The sequence below is a fragment of the Musa acuminata genome, chromosome BXJ2-11 (genome assembly GCF_036884655.1).
Source record: "Musa acuminata AAA Group cultivar baxijiao chromosome BXJ2-11, Cavendish_Baxijiao_AAA, whole genome shotgun sequence".
NCBI lineage: Eukaryota > Viridiplantae > Streptophyta > Magnoliopsida > Zingiberales > Musaceae > Musa > Musa acuminata.
The window spans coordinates 25,739,028-25,761,535 of NC_088348.1; the positions used below are offsets into that span (position 1 = coordinate 25,739,028).

At 41.8% G+C, this 22,508-nt stretch overlaps 1 protein-coding gene across 1 annotated transcript in view; it reads right to left on the reverse strand.

Moving 5' to 3' along the window:
- Positions 1 to 22,508, reverse strand: part of LOC135627323 (CSC1-like protein At3g54510) — a 36,802-nt gene that overhangs the window by 10,779 nt on the left and 3,515 nt on the right. The window contains exons 3-5 of the mRNA XM_065133380.1: positions 20,738 to 20,801; positions 2,604 to 2,816; positions 1,863 to 2,054 (exon numbers count right to left, since the gene is read on the reverse strand). Coding sequence (XP_064989452.1) covers positions 1,863 to 2,054; positions 2,604 to 2,816; positions 20,738 to 20,801 — 469 coding nt within the window. The remainder of the gene's footprint in view (positions 1 to 1,862; positions 2,055 to 2,603; positions 2,817 to 20,737; positions 20,802 to 22,508) is intronic.

A 22,508-nucleotide genomic window follows, 5' to 3' on the forward strand; every position in this document is an offset into this window, starting at 1 on the left:
ATCCTCTTAGCGCCGCCTCTGTCTTCTCCTCCTTATCCTCCACTTTCTCCTCTGCTAATCCTCCTATACCTCCTCGTCCTAATCCACCTCCTCTTCTCCTTCTCCTCGTCCTCCCCTGCTTCCTCTCCTGTAGCTAAATGATATTAAGGAGTAAGTTTGCTTATTGTTTGTTATCAGTACTGTTAGTTTTATTTATTTTTGATAGTTGTCACAATTGTTTTTTTTTTTTTCTGTCCTTTCTCTCTTTCTCTCACCACTCTCTCAACCCTCCTATGCCACATCCCTTATGTCTCAATCCCCTCCTCTGCACCACCATGTCACCGCTTCCTCCTCATCTAGATCACCACCTCATCCTTCTAACGCCTTTTTGCCTTCTCCTTCATCTCTTATCCAGTGTTTTCTCCTCCTTTGCCTCCTCTTCCTCCTAATCTGCCATTGCCTCTTCTCCTTCTGCTTCTCCCCCTCCTCCTTCCCCTTCTCCTTCTCCCTCTTCTCTTCATCTCTTTCCTAATGGCATTGACCCATACCAAGAGTTGATACATTGATTTGTACTAGTCTAGCCACGAACCAGTATCAGCACTAGATGGAGATTTTAAACCTAGGTATTACCTATTTAGGAAAGGTATTTTCTTTCAATGTTTGACGTACTGTTTGAAACAGTACAAAATGGGTGTAACTTATTGGTCCACAAACTGACACTTATGTATGTTGACCAACCAGGACAGTAAGAAAAGGGTCAAGTATTGGCTGAGTGATATATTGACCGATATGGGTCAGTATCGATTGAAATTTGATCGATACCAACCCAAATCGGATCAAGTTTAACCCCAATGATCAAACTGACCATTGGGGCCTCTTTTGGGACTTTAAATCCTCTCATGCTCCTCTCTTTTGCTCACTCTTATTCTCACTCTTTCTCACACTCTCACATGTGATTAAAGTTCCTAATTGGTGATTAATGGTAATCAAGCTATTGATTAGGATAAAAGAGGGATTCAAACATAGGATCTAATGGAATTTTTATAAAGATTAAACATGATTAAGATCATTTTCTTGCGTTAGTCCTAATTAGGTCTATTGTCTTACATTTAGGCCCAAATTCAGGGTATTTAGGGTTAATCATGGCCTTATACATTTATTTATGCCTCAAATATATACTATTCTTAATTAAATATAATAAAAATATCATTAAATTAGGATAAAAACCTTAAACTTTTTTTTTGTGAATTTCTGGCTTTTTTTTTTTTCAGAAACTATCAGTATGTCAGTATTGACCGGTATATATTGGTTCACCCATGGACCTATGCCACCGGTTGACACGATACGATGGTCCTTCTCTCCTATACAATAGGTAGTGAAATCCTAAAAGTCCAAAACTGAGAATACTAACCACTTTTAGAAAAGAAACGTGGGAAAGAATATGTCTATATTAAAATCATCACTTTAAAATGGTCTATCGAAAGAATATGTTCATCACTGATGCCCATGAGCCCATCCAAGTAAATTTAATCTTGCTTGTTTATTATTTAGCTTCTTTTAACAAAAAGGTTATTAATGCAACCATGCATCTCAAACTCACAAGTGTTAGTACTAGCACAGTGTAACTACTTCCATCCAACAATATGTAATAGGCAACAATAGAAAGGAACCAATCAGTAGACAGATGATATATTGAAGTCAGCAAAAAAGATATATGGCACATGCTTCAATTTTTGTAGCCCCCAATGATCCAATATTTCCATTCATTACTAAAGCAATTGTATAACATGACATTACTTCAAAGTTCAAATTTCTACTGCACATTTCCATTCATTAATCTTTGGTTTCATTCATGAATAGAAGAATTGAATAGTAGTTAGTACCTTTTTGTTGATGATATTTTCATGTTGTAGCAGATGTATTCTTTGGCGTACTTCCTGAAGACTTTCCTCATGAATCTTTGGGTCTCCAATATGTGACCAAAATGTATCACAAAGACACAACCACTTCATGGGTTTCTCAACAGCTTTTCTATGCAAATCCTTAATTTTGTGTTGAAGTGAATATGCCAATTTCTGCAAAATATTAACTTCTATAAGAAAATGGTACAGAAAAATCTCAAAAACATTAAATAAGATGTACTAATCTTGACTCTAAGTCTGTGGCAATATCATAACTGCATTACTTTTTCTAACATTGTTAGAATGTAGCCTGACCCCCTCATACAGTGCAGAGCTGTGTAGAGAACTTTATGCGAGCAATAACTCAAATGTACTCATGATGTCTGACAAGCAATCTACTCTAATCAAAAGAAATTTTGAGCAAAAAATGATATGCAAGGTCAGAATTTTTTCTGGCAAAAAGAGGATTCAGAAAGGCTCATAGAAAATAAAATGTCCATGTAACAACAATCTTATCAGCAATAAGATCATAAGTAACATCTTATAGATGAAACCAGAAAGGTAGTTTAGTCATTAGAACAGATAGAATAACAAAAGAAAATACAAATAGATATGAAACAGAGACAAATGGTAGGAGCAAAATGCATCATATGTATATATAGTATGCAATGCAGAGCATAATAGGTAAGATTCAAAATTCTAGCATATTGAGTAATAGCTTACCAGTAGCTTTCTAATGCATTTCCCATCATGGACTATTTTGTATGATTGATATGTGAATGGATGATGCTTGGAGAAGAAGTGGTCTACACAGCATCCATAAGCCTTGTGTTCAATACAAAGTGGAACTCCTCTAACTAGCACAGTGAATTGGTCAGGCCGCTGCCTGTTGTTATCAATATGTTGAAGTCGAAGAAATAGTATCACCTTATATTCCTAGTTATGGAATCATGAAACAGAACATTAACACAACTACACAGTAGTCCTCTACTTAAAACAATCATAAATTAGACCAAAGTAACACCAAATAACTTATATAAGCAATTCTAGCTACCACAACAATATTGAAATCATCACCACAATCATCCCTCATTCAGAAGAATATAGTCTTGAACTACATTAAAGGCACACCAATAAGTATAAAGTGATATAACATGACATTGATTCTCTTGAATTATGCTTGAGCTCTGAGTCCTCTGACACAAGTAAAGTTAAATAGAAGGGGCTTCAATGAATTGTGAATGGGACGCTGGGGTATTGACCTTCATTATATACAAAGAGAAGTGATCAATTATGTTCAAGGATGGGCAAGGAAAAAGCAGATACAGCTTTTGTTTGGAAAGCTCAGTTTCATATGCAATTAAATTGTTATACACAGCTCACCACATCAGATCTAAGAACCTATCACTCATCAACAGAGAGACTGCAAAATAATTCATATGCAAGAAACATATAGGACACCAATGGATTTTCCCCCCCCCCCATTATTAGAACAAAGTATACAAGGGAATAGCAAGTGTGACATGATTGCTATGGATGCTTGCCAATGCTTATGAACAGGTTAATATCAGATCATCCCCAGCAAAGATGGAAATATTATTTTTCATCCACAGTGAAATGAAAAGTTATCATACTTTCTAGGTAATACAAATTAAGCCAAGATCGCTCATTTCTTTTCTAGCATTTAATGCAGCCTTATTTTTCTGTCCAAGACCATATCAGTCATTAGCTGGATCAATACAGGTTTAATGTTGTACCACACAGGATGCTAACATACGGGTCGGCACAGATCGAACAGAAAGAGGGATAAAAGAGGTGGGAGGAGGAAGGGCAGAGGAAAAGGAGGAAGAGAAGGTGGCAGAACAGAAGTGGTGGAGCAGCAGCAGGATGAAGAGGAGGCATATAAGAAGAGGATGTCTTAGGCCCTTAACATAGCACAGTGGATGCCGAGGTGACATGATGAGGCAGTGGAAGGAGAGGAGGGAAGAGTGAAATCATCAAGAGGAAAATAGGGAGAGAGAGGATCAATGGAAGGAAAAAAAAGAAAAAAAAAAAGAGGACTAGTTGTCATCAAAAACTTAAAAGAAGGATGTGAATATCAGTGTTAAGACTTCCTATCCAGTACCCCTGAATGTCAAGGGTGGTTTATTAAGGGTTACTAGACAATAACCCTTGTTTCTTACTGGACTATGTCTGTGTTATGTTTTTTAGTTGAACTGGTAAATATTAATCAGTGCAGACTCATCCAACTGGTTTTTAAATCTTTTCTTCGACCTATTGTTGTCATGAGCATATGCTGTTTTAACTTCAAAGTTCAAGGTATGCTCTCTTCACGCTAATTGTTTATCTGTGTTTTCTGTTTTTGTATTGAGAAGTGTATGTAAATTGGACTAATCACCCATTACATATATGGTGAAACTCATATAACAACTTATTCACCTGCTACCTAAACAACACTTATGGATTCTTTATGGATTAGTGAAAATCATGAACAAACACAAAGAACTCAAATCAATGACTAGGTTGTTTTGGCTTTGGCAATAGTTTTACGGTAAAAAGCATAAAGCCTAAAGTGTCCACACTTGAACATCATAATGAAATTAATAACATGAAAATGTTGCACACTACAACTATAAATCTCCTGGTTTCAAATGAAACCTGTTCATTCCCACATCAAATCCAAATGTTTAATTAGTCTAATGTCTATGTTTAGAGTGAAGCTTAAATCATTCCCATATCAGATCCAAACCATATATCCATGTAGTTCATGTGTTTCCCCATAGTACCATTCATGGTCCACCTTATTGGTTCGTATAGGTGTACCGAAAGGCTATCAGTACAGTATTTATTGATATATCCACACATGGTACGGTGGGATGTACCGACAAACCGATATATACCACCCATACCAGTCTCCTATTAGATCGATATGTACCGCCCATACTGGTTAATATGTCACAGTACGGTGTACCTGAGTACCATTTCTCTGCTAATAAAGAATGTGTGAGTTCTCCTATTATCTATGATAGGTTTTTCTTGTAACATTTGTTCCCCTCCCACGAGAGCAAGTGAAAGGTGCCGGATGTCTTGGTTGATTAAGCATGTGAAATTTTAGAATATAACTATGTCGTTAACAGTGTAACTTAGTCAATAAAATCTTTATACAATACTCAATTCAGACAATTATCCAAGTTTCTATTCCAATTGTTCAATATCTTAGTTCAGAAAATGGTTGTGAAATCTATTCAATTTATTCTCTTATTGTTCTGGATAATTGACTAAATACTAGTTAAACATTAAAAGATACTACGGATGATTGGGAATTAATAATGAGATGAATATATAAATACAAAATTGAAACGTGACCAACTAATCTTTTTTGTTTTTGACAACCACTTATTGAATTTGTACATGTAACGTGGTCATATAGTGTTTGTTTAGGATAATGTGAACCAACAATTTCTCGATAAGAACAAATGAAGAATCAAGGTATGAACTTAGAAAAGGTAGAAAATCAAATATAGACATTTCTGATTTATGATCTTATACCCTACATGGAGAATATACTGCTAGTCATAAGTATCCTACAAGCGAATCACGTGAGTGATGACACGTGTGACTTGATACGCAATCTTTTTGCTTATTATTATTATTATTTGATATTTTATCATTTTATATTGTCTGTTGTATGAATATATTATTATATTCATGGATCTGTGTAATGGAAATCAGATCATGATAAGATCATGATATTGAGACCGGTTCGCCTTTAAACATGGATCCTAAATAATCTTGATAATAAGTTACTCGAGAAGGACATCGAGATAACCAGACAGACTGGTGTGTTGTATACCTGTCCATATAATGGATGCAGCTGATCTCATAGCTGCTCATGTGGGGACAATAGGGATATAATGCAGGTGCTCATTAGAGAATGAGTTCACTGATTGATCCGCTCATGGAATGTTGGATGGTTGATGATGCCTTATTATCAAACAGCGATTCCGTCGTCCCAATGGTGTATCTGGTCCTTAGACTTGAGACACCAGGGATGTCCTGTATGAGTACTCCACTCTTTGATACCGGACTTATAGGTCTGGAGGTTCCAGATCTAGCACAGCCGGTCATTGGGAGTGGTAGCTAACCTTACAAGGGCTATTGAGTGTCGATAGAGGATCATCCGCTCTCGATGTCATGAGAGGAATATCCCATGTGTTTTTGCTCAGACAAATCCCTGGTCAGGGTCATTCGGATTGAGAGAGAAAGAGTTCTCTGGGAGAATCCAATTAAAGTGAGACTCGTGAAGAAACTATATGGGCCTGACAGCACCATGTCCGGTATACGGTCTCTAAGATATTAGATAAATGAGGGACTAGAGGTACACAGTAACTGAGGATAAATATGTCCAAAGGATTGAATTCTCATGTACCGTCTGGGGACTGCAACATAGTGGTCTAGTACGTCTACAGTCGATGAGTCGAGTTAATTATTATGGAGATAGTAATTCATTAGAGCCGGAAGGAATTTTGACAGGTATGACTTACGGCCAACTCAATATTGGGCCTAGAGGGTCCCACACATATGGTAGGCGTTGCGACGAGTAGAGGTTCGGATATGAGATTTGTTGGAGCCCTTATCTTATTAGATATCTAATAAGCTCCTGAATTGTTGGATCTTATGGATGAGATCCAATAAGAGCTAATAAGAGATTATTGGATAGAGACCCACTAATCTAAGAGGCTTGGGTAGTTGGATGAAGATCCAGTACCCAATATGGTAGGATCCATTACGATTAAGTTGACAAGGGATCTCTATAAATAGGAAGGAATCAAAGACCCATAGGCTAGAGGTTCTTTTTAGTTGCCTCCTCATATTCTCCTCTCTCCCTCTCCTCATATTGCAGCCCCTATTTGGGGCGTGTGGACAGCAAGAAAAGACAGCCCCTTCTTGATTGCATAGTGCACGCGAGGAAGAGTTTTGGACAGCGATTTGATTAGCATTTTCGTAGCTCATGCCGTGTGGATCACCGTTAGAGAGGAGGATATTTGACCTGCTTCATCCTCTCCCACAGATCTACAGGTTTTCAGGGATATACGATCTCCCTAGGTAATTCTCTTACGCACAATTTTTCGGTTTCGCGGGTTTTTGCGCACTAACTTTTGCATAACGATGAAGCCTTCTTTTCTGCGAGAACTCTGGGTTTGTTTTTTTGTTCTTCCGCTGTGCATATGATGTCGCCCCAGATTTCTCAACATATACACCACTTGTATAAAAAAAACGAAGAACCTACAGGTGATAATGCCTCAAGTTAAAACAATTTCAAAGCTCATTGTTGTTGCATTAGGAGGCCAAAAAGGAATAAATGGCCGAAATAATAAAATCTCAATAAATTCAACTATTTCACAAGATCTACATACATCAAAACTTTTGCTTACAGCCATGAACAATCGTTTCGCCTAGACCAATAAGAAATAAATGGTATGTAACGGTCTAATCGTGCACCAATGCACGGACCACCCCTATTCGTATTCACCTCCTAATTGTCACGAACGATCATCGCGCACCCGCAACAACTCCATTCAACGATGAACTCATCTACATGTACAGTTGCTTGGCAGCAAGTTTTAGCTTGGTTTTAAGTCCTTTTGCTTGTAAAAATGTAAGTTCGAACAAGTTGCAACGCTACAGTGCGACCGCTCACCGAACCGAGCAAAACAGCCCCAAAACAGCCCAAAACAGCTCCGTTTTTACGTGCCACGGGTTGTTTTCTGTAGCTCGCTGCTGCACGCGAAACATCAACCATCTCAGCACCCTGGAACCACCCGAGTGGCACCATGGGGGATGGGGCTTCTATATAGTGTCGGGCGTTGAACAACCTTTTGCAAGTTCGCACGTTACCTTGATGGGAACTTGTTGTTGCGCCCGGCACTCGGTGAGCAGCTTTTTGTAGACTTGCAGTTGTTCGTTCAACCCTCTAAAGTCCTTGTTTTCCTCCTCTCCCTCTTTTCTCTTGTGCACGCAAGGTGCTCGCTGAATTGCTTGTAAAGCTTTCCCTTTTCGCGAGGCGTCGGGACTTGTCCGTTGCTCGTTCTTCGAACAAATCAACTTTCTCTTTTACAGGTCCTTCGGGACCTGCGAGGGGTTGCAAGTGGGTTGATCTTTGCAGACACAAATCGCAAGAGCGAAGCGCGACTTAGGCAATGCAAGCTAAGTTCACGTCTTTGCCGCAATGGTGCCTCGTGACTTAGGAAACGCAAGCTAAGTTCGCGTCTTTGCCGCAAGGGTGCCTCGTGACTTAGGAAACGCAAGCTAAGTTCGCGTCTTTACCGCAATGGTGCCTCACGACTTGGGCAATTCCAGCTAAGTCCGTGACATTGTGGTATCAGAGCGGACAAGCACTTCGAGCGAGCAGCGAAGGAACTTCGCAACTTCGACATGGCAAAGCATCGTGGCTAATCAAGCAAGACAGGGCAAGCCAGAACCTTGCCCCAAGCAGCCGCAGGTGGGCAGAAAGTGCACACTTGCGCTCATGTTGTTGGAGCCGCTCAAGAGGAGCGCGGCAGCGAACATGATGAGCGAGAAGTTGGCTACTCTCCGCGAGCGGAGGAATCGTAATCTGGAGCGCCAACGGAAAAAAAAGAGTCACAAGGAGAGACTCATAACGACGGAAACCCGCTTGGATATTCTTAAAGCGAGCTTGGAGGAACTCTACCATGGCCAACGAAGGCATGTTGGGGTAGAGAGCTCGCAAGAAGAAGCAGAGTCTAGGATCGACAAGGTTGAGGCCTTAGTCGACCGATTATCAAATGACACCAAAGACTCCGTGCAACACCTACAGGAAGTTATGACGGAACTCACTTTAAGGGTGACCATGCTCACAAGAGCACTAAATGCGGGAGGAAGCAACACCCGCGTTGCGCCGCCACAAAACTTGAGGGCACCTGAGCCTCATGTTTATGGAGGGGCCAGAGATGCCAAAGAGCTCGAGAATTTCCTGTTCGACATGGAACAATACTTTCGAGCTACGAAGCCTAATTCTGAAGAAACCAAAGTTTATATAGCAACAATGTATCTGAACGGAGATGCAAAACTTTGGTGGCGAACCTGTTAGGAGGAGATCCAACAAGGTCGGTGTCGAATTGACACATAGGAGGACTTGAAGCGGGAGTTGAGAACTCAGTTCCTACTGGAGAACACAGAGTTCGTCGCAAGAAGGAAGTTGAGACAACTCCGCCAGAGTACTTCCATTCGAGACTACATGAACCAATTTTCTGCGCTATGCTGGACATACAGGATATGTCCGAGAAGGATAAGCTGTTCAGCTTCCTCGATGGTTTGAAGCCATGGGCTCAACAAGAACTACATCGAAGGAATGTCGCCGATGTGATCGGGGCAATTGCTGCCGCAGAAAGGCTCACTGACTTTGTTTCCTCTGAAGACCCGGGAAGAAGGAAACAACCTTTAGGCAATCGCCCTCCAAAATATTCTCGAGGGAAGGAGCTCGGGGACGAACAAAGGAAGAAGACTTCCCACAAAGAGCCAAGCCTGAAGGGCAAGGCCCCGAAACCTGACGGATGCTTCTTGTACGGAGGGCCGCACATGGTGAGGGAGTGCCCACAAAAACAGGCACTCAATGCTTAACAGCTTCCATCCACCCCCCCCAGATCGGACAAAGGCAAGGTTGTCGCTCTTAGTTCGAGTAGTTCTGAATCCAGCAGCGATGGTGAGGAGTCGCAAGGACCCGGGATGGGAGCAATGCATTTGTTAAACACCATGCGGGGTCAAGTGGGGGAGAACACGAAGACAAGGCTACAAAAAGCAGGAAGTGGTGAGCTGATGTACGTAGACATCAAGCTCAATGGCCAAACGACCCGTGTAATGGTGGACACGGGCGCCACCCACAACTTTATTACCGATCGAGAAGCAAAGCGACTTAGGCTGATCTTGGAGAAGAGCCCAAGTCGAATGAAGGCGGTGAACTCGGAGGCCAAGCAAATCTCCGGGTTAGCAAAGGGAGTTCCCATCAAGATCGGAACATGGAGCGGGAACACAAACATGATGGCGGTGCCACTAGATGACTTCCAAGTGATTCTTGGAATTGAATTTATACACGCGACGAAGTTGGTGCCAATGTCGTTCCTTAACTCCCTATGTGTGATGGGAGGTGACGACCCCTGTGTGGTTCCCGTCTCTCCGAGAGGAGCCAGGGAACCCTAACATATATTGGCATTACAAATGAAGAAATAGGTACGAAAACGTGAATTAACATTCGTGGCTGCTATGAAGCTAGAGCCACTCAATGAGAAGGTCATTCATGAACCTGCTGTGGTGGCGAACGTCCTAAAAGAGTTCACTGACGTTATGCTACCCGAGTTGCCGAAGACACTTTTGTCATGCAGAAGCGTGGATCACAACATTGAGCTGGAGCCAGGAGTGAAGCCTCCAGCGAGACCACCCTACCGCATGCCCCCGCTAGAGTTGGCAGAACTCAAAAAGCAGTTAGGTGAACTGCTAAGCGGTGGTCTTATCCGTAGTTTTAAAGCAAGAAGCGTGGATCACAACATTGAGCTGGAGCCAGGAGTGAAGCCTCCAGCGAGACCACCCTACCGTATGCCCCCGCCAGAGTTGGCAGAACTCAAAAAGCAATTAGGTGAACTGCTAAGCGGTGATCTTATCCGCAGTTTTAAAGCACAATTTGGAGCTCCAGTTCTCTTCCAGAAGAAACAAGATGGGAGCCTTCGACTATGCGTCGATTACCAAGCCCTCAACAAAGTGACGGTAAAGAACAAGTATCCCATCCCGCTCATCACGGACTTGTTCGACCAGTTGGGCAAAGCCAAGTATTTCTCAAAACTCGACCTTCGGTCGGGGTATTGGCAGGTGCGCATGGCTGAAGGCGACGAAGCGAAGACTACCTGCATGACCAAGTATGGAGCGTTTGAGTTCTTGGTGATGCCTTTCAGCTTAACCAACGCTTCGGCCATGTTTTGCACTCTCATGAACCAGCTATTCAAGGAGTATTTTGATAAGTTCGTAGTCGTCTACTTAGACGATATCGTCGTCTACATTCAAACGCTCGAGGAGCATGTCAAGCACCTTCGGACAATTTTCGAGGTTCTCAGGGAGAACACTTTGTTCGTGAAAAGGAAGAAATGCTACTTTGCTAAACGGAGATCATATTCTTGGGGCATCGAATCAGTGATGGCTCCATTCGGATAGACAAATCGAAGGTGCAAGCGGTTGCGGAATGGCGAACTCCAAAGAAGGTGCCAGAGTTGAGATCCTTCGTTGGCTTCGTCAACTACTATCGATGCTTCATAGCGGGGTATTCGAAGTGTACAACTTCATTGACGGAGTTGCTGAAGAAGGAGCAGCCTTGGAGGTGGTCTGATAAATGTGAGATTGCATTCCAAGATCTAAAGGCTGCTGTATTGGAAGAACCGGTGCTCAAATTGCCAGACTATGGGGAGCCCTTCGAAGTCCATACAGATGCTTCAGACCTCACTATTGGGGGAGTACTCATGCAGGAGGGTCATCCGGTGGTCTATGAGAGCCGCAAACTCAACGAGACCGAGCGGCGATATCCGGTGCATGAGAAGGAGATGACCGCGGTGATCCACTGTCTACGAGTTTGGCGACACTACCTTCTTGGATCGCGATTTGTACTAAGGACAGACAACATCGCTTTGAGCTATTTCCAAACTCAGAAGAAACTCTCCCCAAAGCAGGCACGATGGCAAGACTTCCTGGCTGAGTTTGATATGGTAATGGAGTACAAGTCCGGAAAGGCGAATGTTGTGGCCGAGACATTAAGTCGGAAAGTGGAGCGTGTGAATGCTGTACAATTGGAGGGCAGAGGTGTTAGGACTCTAGCTTGGAGAGTCCTAATTGAGAGGGACATTCATGTAAAAATGTTAGGACTCTAGCTAGGAGAGTCCTAATTGAGAGGGACATTCTGTTAGGACTCTAGCTAGGAGAGTCCTAATTGTGAGGGGCATTCATGTAGGAGGTTTTTTCTTAGAGAAGAATTAGGAGTTGTAAGGGAATAGGAGTTGTAAGGGAATAGGAGTCTTGAGTACGAGTCATATTAGGAGTTGGTTAGAAGTAAGAGTCTTAAGTAGGAGTTAGGGTTTAGAAGCCCTATAAATAGCCATGTATTCCTTCTCTTTTCATAAGCAATAGATAAATCTTTTATGCAGCCTTTGAGCAACAACTTGGAGGGAGGAACCCCTATAGAGTTCCAAGGAGGCCGATCCCCTAAAGAGATCAACCCCAAGTTTAGAATCTGCAAGGGTTCTAACACCTGGTATCAGAGCAGCGTTCTTGGCGTCTCGCTGCCCTTCCACAGCCATCCATCAACCCTCCACAACCATCCAAAGCAATTCCCACAATTGCTTAAAAGATCGTCCCCGAATTCCGCCATCATCTCCGCCACCGCGGATCATCCTTTGATCTCCCCGTGAATTGCAACAGGTTCTGGTTTCCTACCTTACTGCTGCTGCAATTTAGTTATCCTTATTCGAAAATAAAAATAAAAAAAAAAATCGTTCTTATATTGCTGCATAAACTTTGTCACAAAGTTTTCATCTCTACGATGAAAGATACATTGCAGAATTCCAGCCGCATAGCACAATCTGTTTGATCTTGTTACTGTGCTTTTTCTATCCAAATTTCTACGAAATTTTTATGACATCTTTGACACTTCCTAACAGTGGATTTCCCTTTAGTTTCATCAAAAAATTCTCAGTATAAACTACTGATCTTTTATGTCCAATCTGCTGCACTTGAATTGCAGAATTCAAGCTGCATAGCACCATCTGTTTGATCTTGCTACTGTGCTTTTTCTATCCAAATTTCTACGAAATTTTTATGACATCTTTGACACTTCCTAACAGTAGATTTCCCTTTGGTTTCATCGAAAAATTCTCAATATAAACTACTGATCTTTTATGTCCAATCTGCTGCACTTGAAAATCTATGCTGCAGAAAATTTCAGCTGCATATCGTTGCCTTAACCCATCTATTTGCAATCTTTTTTGAATGAAATTTCTTATAGACTTCATATATCATCTTGGCTTCCATCTAAGATTGATCTATTAAGAAATTCATCTCTAAAAACGATTTTATGTTGCTGCAAATTTTCATCGTAACCCGCTGAAATTTTTCGACGATAATTCTGCAATTGCAACTTGCACCAATTTCTTTACTGTTATACTGCCGAAATTTTCTTTATTAAATTAGATATCCTTGCTGTCATATAAACTGTGATTTTTCTATCAATTCCCTCCTCAATTCTCTCAAGTTTTTGGTGGAAATTACGTCGATAAACTGTTGTTTCTTCGACGACAATTCTACTCTTACAAGACAGCACATACTTGCTGCAACTTCCACGGATTTCTGTTAAACCTTTGCTACCATCTACCACAGATCCAAAACTTTCATCCACAACCCTAAAACTCTACCAAACCACACCCTCAAACTGCACCCAAAACAGCCACAAAACAAGCCTAAACCGCAGCCTACATCCACCAATCCACCAACACTTTCGACCATCACTTCTCTCAACCTATACATGCCTTTAACCCAACAGCAAAAGAGAGATCTTAACATCACTGATTTGGGGCCATATACTATGGCATCTAAGGAGGCAATCAATGCTAAATTCGAAGCCTTGGAGGCGCGAATGGAGGATAAGATTCGGACGCTCTTTACCGAACTCAGATTGGGCCGACCACTAAGCCCGAAGAAATCATATCAAGGAGAGAGCTTTGCCCAATCACACCAAGCCCGAAGAGATGACTTCCAAGGGAGGGTAGGCTCTATGACCAACCCCAACTATCCATGCATGAGAGTGGACTTCCCTAGATGGGAAGAAGGAGACCCGATTGGTTGGATCTCGCGCGCGGAGCGATATTTTCGGTACCACAAAACCGCGGATGTATCTATGGTGAAAATTGCAGCTATACATCTTGAAGGGGATGCTATACAGTGGTTTGACTGGTTTGAACATACTTATGGAGTCCTTTCATGGCGACAATTCAAAGAAGGACTGCTGATTCGCTTCAGACCAACCGATTACGAGAATATTGACGAACAACTAGCAAAGATCCAACAAACCTCCACCATTCAGGAGTACCAAACCAGGTTTGAAAGGTTATCTAATCAAACGCATGATTGGTCTCAAAAACAGCTATTGTGGACCTTCATTGAGGGCTTGAAGCCGGAGATCCGAGGAGAAGTTAAAGCGCGACAACCGTATACGCTTATGGCAGCCATCTCTTTCGCACGACATCAAGAGGAGCAATTGAACCATGAAGCTCGGAGGACTAGGGTCTCTCCTCAACCAGTAATATTGAAGCCCTTAGCCCCCCCTACTGTCGACCAAGTCCCTACACTAAAGAGGTTACCAAGAGAAGAGCTTCGGGAGCGATATGCGAAGGGGTTATGTTGGCATTGTGACGAGCTGTGGAGCCGTAAGCATCGCTGTAGTAAAGGGGGACTTCTTATGATTGAACCGATAGAAGAAGAGGTCATTGAACATCCAAAAGAGAGCCTTAAACATGAAGAAGAAGATGCAGAAGAAGAGCCACAACCGACCGAAGTTACGGTACATACACTAGCTAGCTACTCAAACCCGCAAACGATGAAAATTGGAGGCATTCTCAAACAACAACCAATCACTGTTCTCATCGACACAGGCAGTACTACTAACTTCCTAAATAGTAAGCTTGCTGTTCGGATATCATTACCTATCGAGAATCGCTGCAGGTTTGATGTTAAGGTCACCGACGGACGGATTTTGAATTGTGATCATAGGCGCTTGCAGGAGAAACTATTGCTGCAGAACCAAGAGATAATTGCAGATTTCTTCCTTCTCCCTCTTAACAATCATGAGGCCATGCTCAGAATTAAATGGTTGACGACATTAGGTGATATTTCTTGGAATTTTATGAAACTAATTATGAAATTTTACAGTAAGGAGAAACATGTGACATTGCACGGGAAACGTGGGGGCGACATAACAACGATTTGCACACAACAAATGGAGAATGTTTTGCATAAAGTATGCAGCAGCTTTTTGGTACAACTTGAGCAGCAAACTAAGGGAGAGCCAACAGAATTTGAAGATCCAAATCTACTTCCTTTGCTTGTTGAATTTTCAAATATATTTGACGAACCGCGCAACCTACCTCTTACCTGTCGGCATGATCATTGTATAATGATTCTTCCAGGCAAATCTTCAGCAAATGCTCAGCCATATCAGTATCCACATCTCCAGAAGGATGAAATAGAAAGGATTATAAAAGAGATGCTCGAAACAGGAGTTATTCGGCCAAGTTGCAACCTCTACTCTTCGCCGGTGCTACTTGTACACAAGAAGGACGAAACAAGGCGAATATGTGTTGATTACCGAGCTCTCAATGGCATAATCATCAAGGACAAATACTTTATTCCAATAGTAGATGAATTGCTAGATGAAAGGGAGCACAAATCTTTACAAAGCTGGACCTTTGATCCGGGTATCATCAAATACGAGCATGCGAAGAAGACATACGGAAAACCACCTTTTGAACACACAACAACCACGAATTTTTGCTTTCTTCAACAAAAGGTGGAATATCTTGGGCATATCATATCAGAGGAAGGTGTGGCAGTGGACCCCTTCAAAATTGGAGCAATGCAAAACTGGCCGACCTCGAGAAACATAAAATTGCTACATGGCTTTCTGGGTTTAACAGGCTACTACCGCAAGTTCGTGAAAAACTATGGAAAGATCAGTGCACCACTTACTTCCTTACTAGAAAAAGATGTCTTCCAATGGTTGGACAGAGCCTCCGCTGCCTTCGACAAACTTAAGGCACCCATGACGACGACGCCGGTGCTAACACTACCAGATTTCAACCGACCCTTCATTATTGAGGCCGACACATCTGGAGTCAGAATTGGAGCCATTCTCATGCAAGATGGTCGACCACTCGCATACACTAGCAAGGCATTATCTCCCTCCGATCAAAATATGTCAACATATGATAAGGAGATGCTCGCCATTGTGCGCGCAGCAACGAGGTGGAGATTGTACTTGATCAGGCGATACTTTCAAATCAAGACCGACCATAAAAGCCTAAAATATCTCTTGGAGCAGAAGATATCTTCCCCCGAGCAGCAAAAATGGGTAACAAAACTTCTTGGATTTGATTTTGAAATAACTTACAAAAAGGGGAAAGAGAATGTTCTTGCAGATGCGCTTTCGCAACTACCCGAGCAAGTTGAAGTTTCGACCGTTTCACTTCCGACCAGCGACTTCCTTGAGGATATTAAGATGGAATGGCAGGAAGATTCAGATACTAGTAAGATTATAAAAAAATTGGAGGAAGCACCAAGCCCCATGGCTCATTACAATTGGGACTCAAAAGAATTACACTATAAGGGACGCATTGTGCTTGTGAAAAATTCTACTTGCATCTTCAATAACAGATTTTGGACAAAGTTATTCTATATGCAGGGTACTAAATTGAAAAGGAGTACGACATATCACCCACAAACCAACAGCCAACCGAAAGTTTTAAACAAGTGCTTGGAGACAGCCCAAAGCCACCCACCAAATATGACTACCCAAAGAGAACTCTAGACCCAACCAAGTGCCATTATTGATCGACGGATCGTGACTCGACAACGATGACCCACTAATGAAGTGCTAATACAGTGGGCGAACCTACCAAAAGAAGATGCCACTTGGGAGAACTATGACGACTTGAAGATCAAATTCCCAGAATTCATGAATCATCAGCCTAGAGGACAAGGCTGATTTGAAGAGGGCGGGTCTGTTAGGACTCTAGCTTGGAGAGTCCTAATTGAGAGGGACATTCATGTAAAAATGTTAGGACTCTAGCTAGGAGAGTCCTAATTGAGAGGGACATTCTGTTAGGACTCTAGCTAGGAGAGTCCTAATTGTGAGGGGCATTCATGTATGAGGTTTTTTCTTAGAGAAGAATTAGGAGTTGTAAGGGAATAGGAGTCTTGAGTACGAGTCCTATTAGGAGTTGGTTAGAAGTAAGAGTCTTAAGTAGGAGTTAGGGTTTAGAAGCCCTATAAATAGCCATGTATTCCTTCTCTTTTCATAAGCAATAGATAAATCTTTTATGCAGCCTTTGAGCAACAACTTGGAGGGAGGAACCCCTATAGAGTTCCAAGGAGGCCGATCCCCTAAAGAGATCAACCCCAAGTTTAGAATCTACAAGGGTTCTAACAAGAGGCCAAGCAAGTCAGTTGCACTTCAACTTCCTTTCCAGGATCAGGGATGGACTGTACAGTGATCCCTAGGTAGAAGCCCTGATACAGCTCATTAAAGAAGGCAAGGCACGACGGTTTTGGGTCCAAGAGGGACTCGTTTACACCAAAGGGTATAGGGTTTATGTTCCTCGAGTGGACAATCTGAGACGTGAACTCTTAAGAGAGTGTCACGATTCCCTTTGGGCTGGACACCCAGGCATTCATAGAACCTTGGCTCTCGTAGAGAGGGCCTTCTATTGGCCGAAGATGGGGACTGATGTGGAGGAATATGTTCGAACGTGCCTCACTTGCCAACAAGACAAGGTGGAGCAACGAAATCCGGTAGGACTTTTGGAGTCGTTGCCCGTATCAGAAAGGCCATGGGAGAACATTTCCTTCGACTTCATATCAAGCTTGCCTGTAGTAGGGAGACTCGGATCGATACTCGTGGTGGTCAATCAATTTTCAAAGTATGCAACTTTCATTGCTGCTCCCCTACACTGTTCAGCAGAGGAGGTGGCCAAGCTGATGATGAAGGATGTGGTGAAGTATTGGGGAGTCTCGCACAATATCATCAGTGATCGAGACGCTCGGTTCCTGGGACGATTCTAGACCAAGCTATTCAAATTGTTGGGGTCTAAGTTATACTTCTCCACAAGCCTCCACCCCCAGACGGATGGCCAAACCGAAAGGATATACTCGCTCCTAGAGCAATATCTTCGGCACTACATGAGTGCCAACCAACGAGATTGGGTGAAGTTGTTGGACATTGCCCAATTCTCCTACAACTTGCAGTGGAGCTCTACGTCCAACAAGAGTCCCTTCGAGATCATTACAGGACAACAACCGTCAACTCCTCACACCATGGCAATCGGGTATACTGGGAGTAGTCCGTCAGCCAACCACTTCGCAAAGGAGTGGCACCGAAATACAGATATTGCGCGGGCTTACTCGGAGAATGCGGTAAAAAGGATGAATAAGTGGGCAGACTTGGGAAGGCGACCGTAAGAGTTCAAGGTCGGCGATTTGGTGTTGGTAAAGCTCCAACCAGCATCACTCCAATTCTTTAGGAACAAAGTACACAAAGGATTAGTGCGCAAGTATGAAGGGCCCTTCCCAATTATCAGCAGGGTGGGCAACGTCTCCTACAAGTTGCAGCTACCGGCGTGGTTCAAAATTCACAATGTTCTTCACGCCAGCAACCTAAAAGCCTATCACTCGGATCCGCAAGATGCTTCCCAAAGTGTTCCAACTCGGCTACCCCCCACCAGAGTCTCCTACGAGAAGCGAGTTAAAACTATTTTAGCGGATCGCAAGATAAAGCTACCAAATGGAGCTGAGCAGACCGAGTACTTGGTGAAGTGGCGAAAGCTTCCCCGAACTGAAACCAATTGGGAGCCCGAAGATGCCCTGCGACATGAAGAAACAATTATCAACAACTACCAACACGCGTCGACGAGGGCGTCGACAGTTTGAGTGGGGGAGAATGTCACGAACGGTCATCACGCACCCGCAACAACTTCGTTCAACGAACCATTCGTCGCTCTCATCTACATGTACAGCTGCTTGGCAGCATGTTTTGACTTGATTTTAAGTCCTTTTACTTGTAAAAATGTAAGTTCGAACAAGTTGCAGTGCTACAGTGCAATCGCTCACCGAACTAAGCAAAACAACCCCAAAACAACTCCGTTTTCGCGTGCCACGGGCTATTTTCTGCTGCTCGCTACTGCATGCGAAACGTCAGCCATCTCAGCACCCTGGAACCATCCGGGTGGCACCATGGGGAATGGGGCTTCGGTATAGTGTCGGGCGTTGAACAACCTTTCGCAAGTTCGCACGTTACCTTGACGGGAACTTGTTGTCGCGCCCGGCACTCGGTGAGCAGTCGTTTGTGGACTTGCAGTTGTTCGTTCAACCCTCTAAAGTCCATGTTTTCCTCCTCTCCCTCTTTTCTCTTGTGCACGCAAGGTGCTCGCTGAATTGCTTGTAAAGCCTCTCCTTTTTGCGAGACGTCGGGACTTGTTCGTCACTCGTTCTTCGAACTAATCAACTTTCTCTTTTATAGGTCCTTCGGGACCTAGGTTGCAAGTAGGTTGATCTTTGCAGACGCAAATCGCAAGGGCGAAGCGCGACTTAGGCAACGCAAACTAAGTTCACGTCTTTGCCGCAAGGGTGCCTTGCGACTTAGGAAACACAAGCTAAGTTCGCGTCTTTGCCGCAAGGGTGCCTCACGACTTAGACAATTCCAACTAAGTCCGTGACATAATGTCACCCGTTGTTACCCACTGTCTGCCACTCACCATGCACCACCGAGGAGTATGGTTCCTCCTCTTCCTCTTCATCTTCCTCTATTGCTTCCTCCTCTTCTCCCTCTTCCTCCACTACATCTTCTTCCTTTCCTTTCCCCTTCTTCCTCTTCCACCTGCTTCTTCCTCCTCCCCTCCTCTTCTTTCTTCCTCTTCCTTCTTCCTCCCTTTCCTCCTTTTCCTTCTTTTCCTTGACCAAGCCTCTCTCTTCTCCTTCTTCTTTCTCTTCGATACACTGATTCTTACCAATGTAGCATGTGTTGCTACACCAGTATCAACCGGTATGTACTGGTTTGATCAGGGAATACAGTTCCGGTACTTGAAACAACATTCCTTGGGTGATACAGAGAAGGTAGAAGGTCTGTTAGATATTCTCTTCAACGTTCAACCATTCACAATGAATTGTCTGCCAAGTCACTGTTGAAGGTGAAAGTTCGATTGCATACTCTCTTCAACCTTCAAGAATTCACTGTGTCACCCAAAGATGGCAGTAACACCCAAGAATTTATGTATTTACTTGTACATGTAGACTCTGCACTCTGACATACTTATATTTAAAATATTTAGAACAAGTTTTGAAGTGTGTCACCACTGCAAACATCTACAGATATGCAATATAAAATAGCATAATTAATGTTACTTTAACATATATATTATTGTTTTTCCTAATGATAGCCTAAAATATACTGCACCAAATCAATATATAGATCTATATTTGATACTTCAATTCTTGGTATCAATGTCCATAAAGAACCAAAAAAGGCCCACTTTTATCACTTTCAAATTATCATAAAAAACCCATAGAGAACTATAAAAGAATTATCATCAATCTCAATCCTATCCTCCGGTGACCTTTTCTCTGGTCCTCTGTAGACTATTCTGCATAACTGAATACTAAGACTCTATTGTGTATCATAATGTCCTAGCCGAAACTTGAAACTTTTGCTACACCTACTTATAGTTTAATAATTAACAGCTTGTAGCCTTAGTTAATGGATAATCATTAAAGAAGAACCCAGCTAGAAAAACTAAAATAAGAAAAGTACACTATGCACCCAAGAATGTTTTAGCTTCTGATTAACTTTATAAAATAAGACAAGGCTAACGATGATCCACTTTCAACAATGGAACAAGGTTTATGTAAGCAATATCTATTTTGCTTGGAGAAAAATATATGAGGATCCTTCCAGGTGATGATGTAAATGTTAGAAAGGCTACAAGTGAGAATAAAACTAAAAACGTGCAGCTTCTGTAAAGTAGTATGAACTTGTTGAACCTTACCATATACAGCAAGTACAGGATATAAAATGATATAAAGCATAGGCATGCAAAATGGATCCAAAGCCTGCAACAAAAAATATAAATACTAAGCTCAATGTGAAATTTTGAATTTGAATTATTGTATATGAACTAAGACGGAAGAAAAATGTCCGCGTGACAAGATGCATATAACATAATTAACCAATCAATAGGGAAATTGAAGAGTAAGGATGATCAATAAGAAATTCTTGCCTCATGTAAAAGAAGAAAAAATGTTGATATATATAGCAAAAGTCCAAAATATATTAATTTATGTTGATTAGGTACAGTGACCAATTTCTGTGAGACATTAAGTCCCAAAATCTCGTTGAATATTTTATCATACTAGTCAGTAAATAGAAGGTAACCCAAGATTTCAATAAAGAAGAAGACCAAAGAAAATGCCAAAATCTCTGTCAGAATATAAAAAGAAATTGATGATCATGCAAGAACAAAATAACAAGAACTAAAAAAGCTTCCTGGCAAAATGATAAAGGACATATTCCAAAATGAGGGGTTCTGAAATCAGTTTGACACTTTTTCATGCAAACAGAAAATTAGAACTACCAATTCAGTCTTTCTAAAATGTGTCTGACATATGAAGAAATGACTAGAAATGCTAATCCCAATTTCAGGAGAACTGAGAATACCAACTGTTGCTACAAATTGCACACACAAAAACAGCATGAGAAGTTATGAATTTTCTGATCATGAAAATTTAATAGTTGATGGTAGCAGGTGAAGTTCAATGCCATATAATATGACAATCCTTTCATGAAAGAAAGTCAATCAAATGAAGAAGACACTCATGTCAAAGTTTCTCACCAACAGGAAAAATTATGCTGTGGAAAGAAAAGGAAATAGTGACTTGGGCGGCAACCATTATCTCACAAAATTGCTAATCTGCTAGTGGCACATAAAACCCAAGCACAACCTTGCAATTATTTAGGCAAGCATCATGTTGATGCGTCTTCTATTCAGATGAACCTTTTTTTTTTCTGGCATTTAAATTTAACTAGTCTATGCATAAGTACAAAGAAAATAAGCTTTGGTAAATAAGTGTTTACCCATGTCAAAAATCCAACCCCATCCTTCCATAACAATGTGTCTTGGCACATGCCTGGATGTGATCAGCATGGAATCTTATCATGCCAACTGGACAGGACATGCTTGGACTGCAAAATACTAATCATTAATTCTTACCGTGTTTGGCGATGTTTGAGCCAACACACAATAATGTAACTCATACTAGGGCAGCCCAGTGCTAAATGCTCCAGCTGTTGTGGGATTTGAGGGTTAATTATGCAGTCCTACCTTCCTAATAAAGTGGTTGTTTCCACAACTTGACCCTAATACTTCACTTTTCATTAGACTGCCTAAAATAATTCTTGCATAACTGAAAACTTCAAATGCATGACAAATCAACATTTACAAACAACAACAAAGTCATTAAATCTCAACTATTTGGGTTTGGTTGCAAGCATCTTTTGTCACTATTGAGATCCATAAAAGATCATATGTTTAGTTAAGTTCAGAGTATATAAATCTTTTTTTTTATGATTTCTACTAGTCCTTCTACGTCTTCCTCTACCTCTCATCATAGCACTAACATTAATCATTTTAACTCTTCTAAGTACTGCCTTTATAGATCTTTTAAGCACATGTCCATACCATCTTAAATGATTATCTATCATTTTATCCTCTATCGAGGCGATACCTAGTGATTCACAAATAATTTTTTTTTTAATCTTTT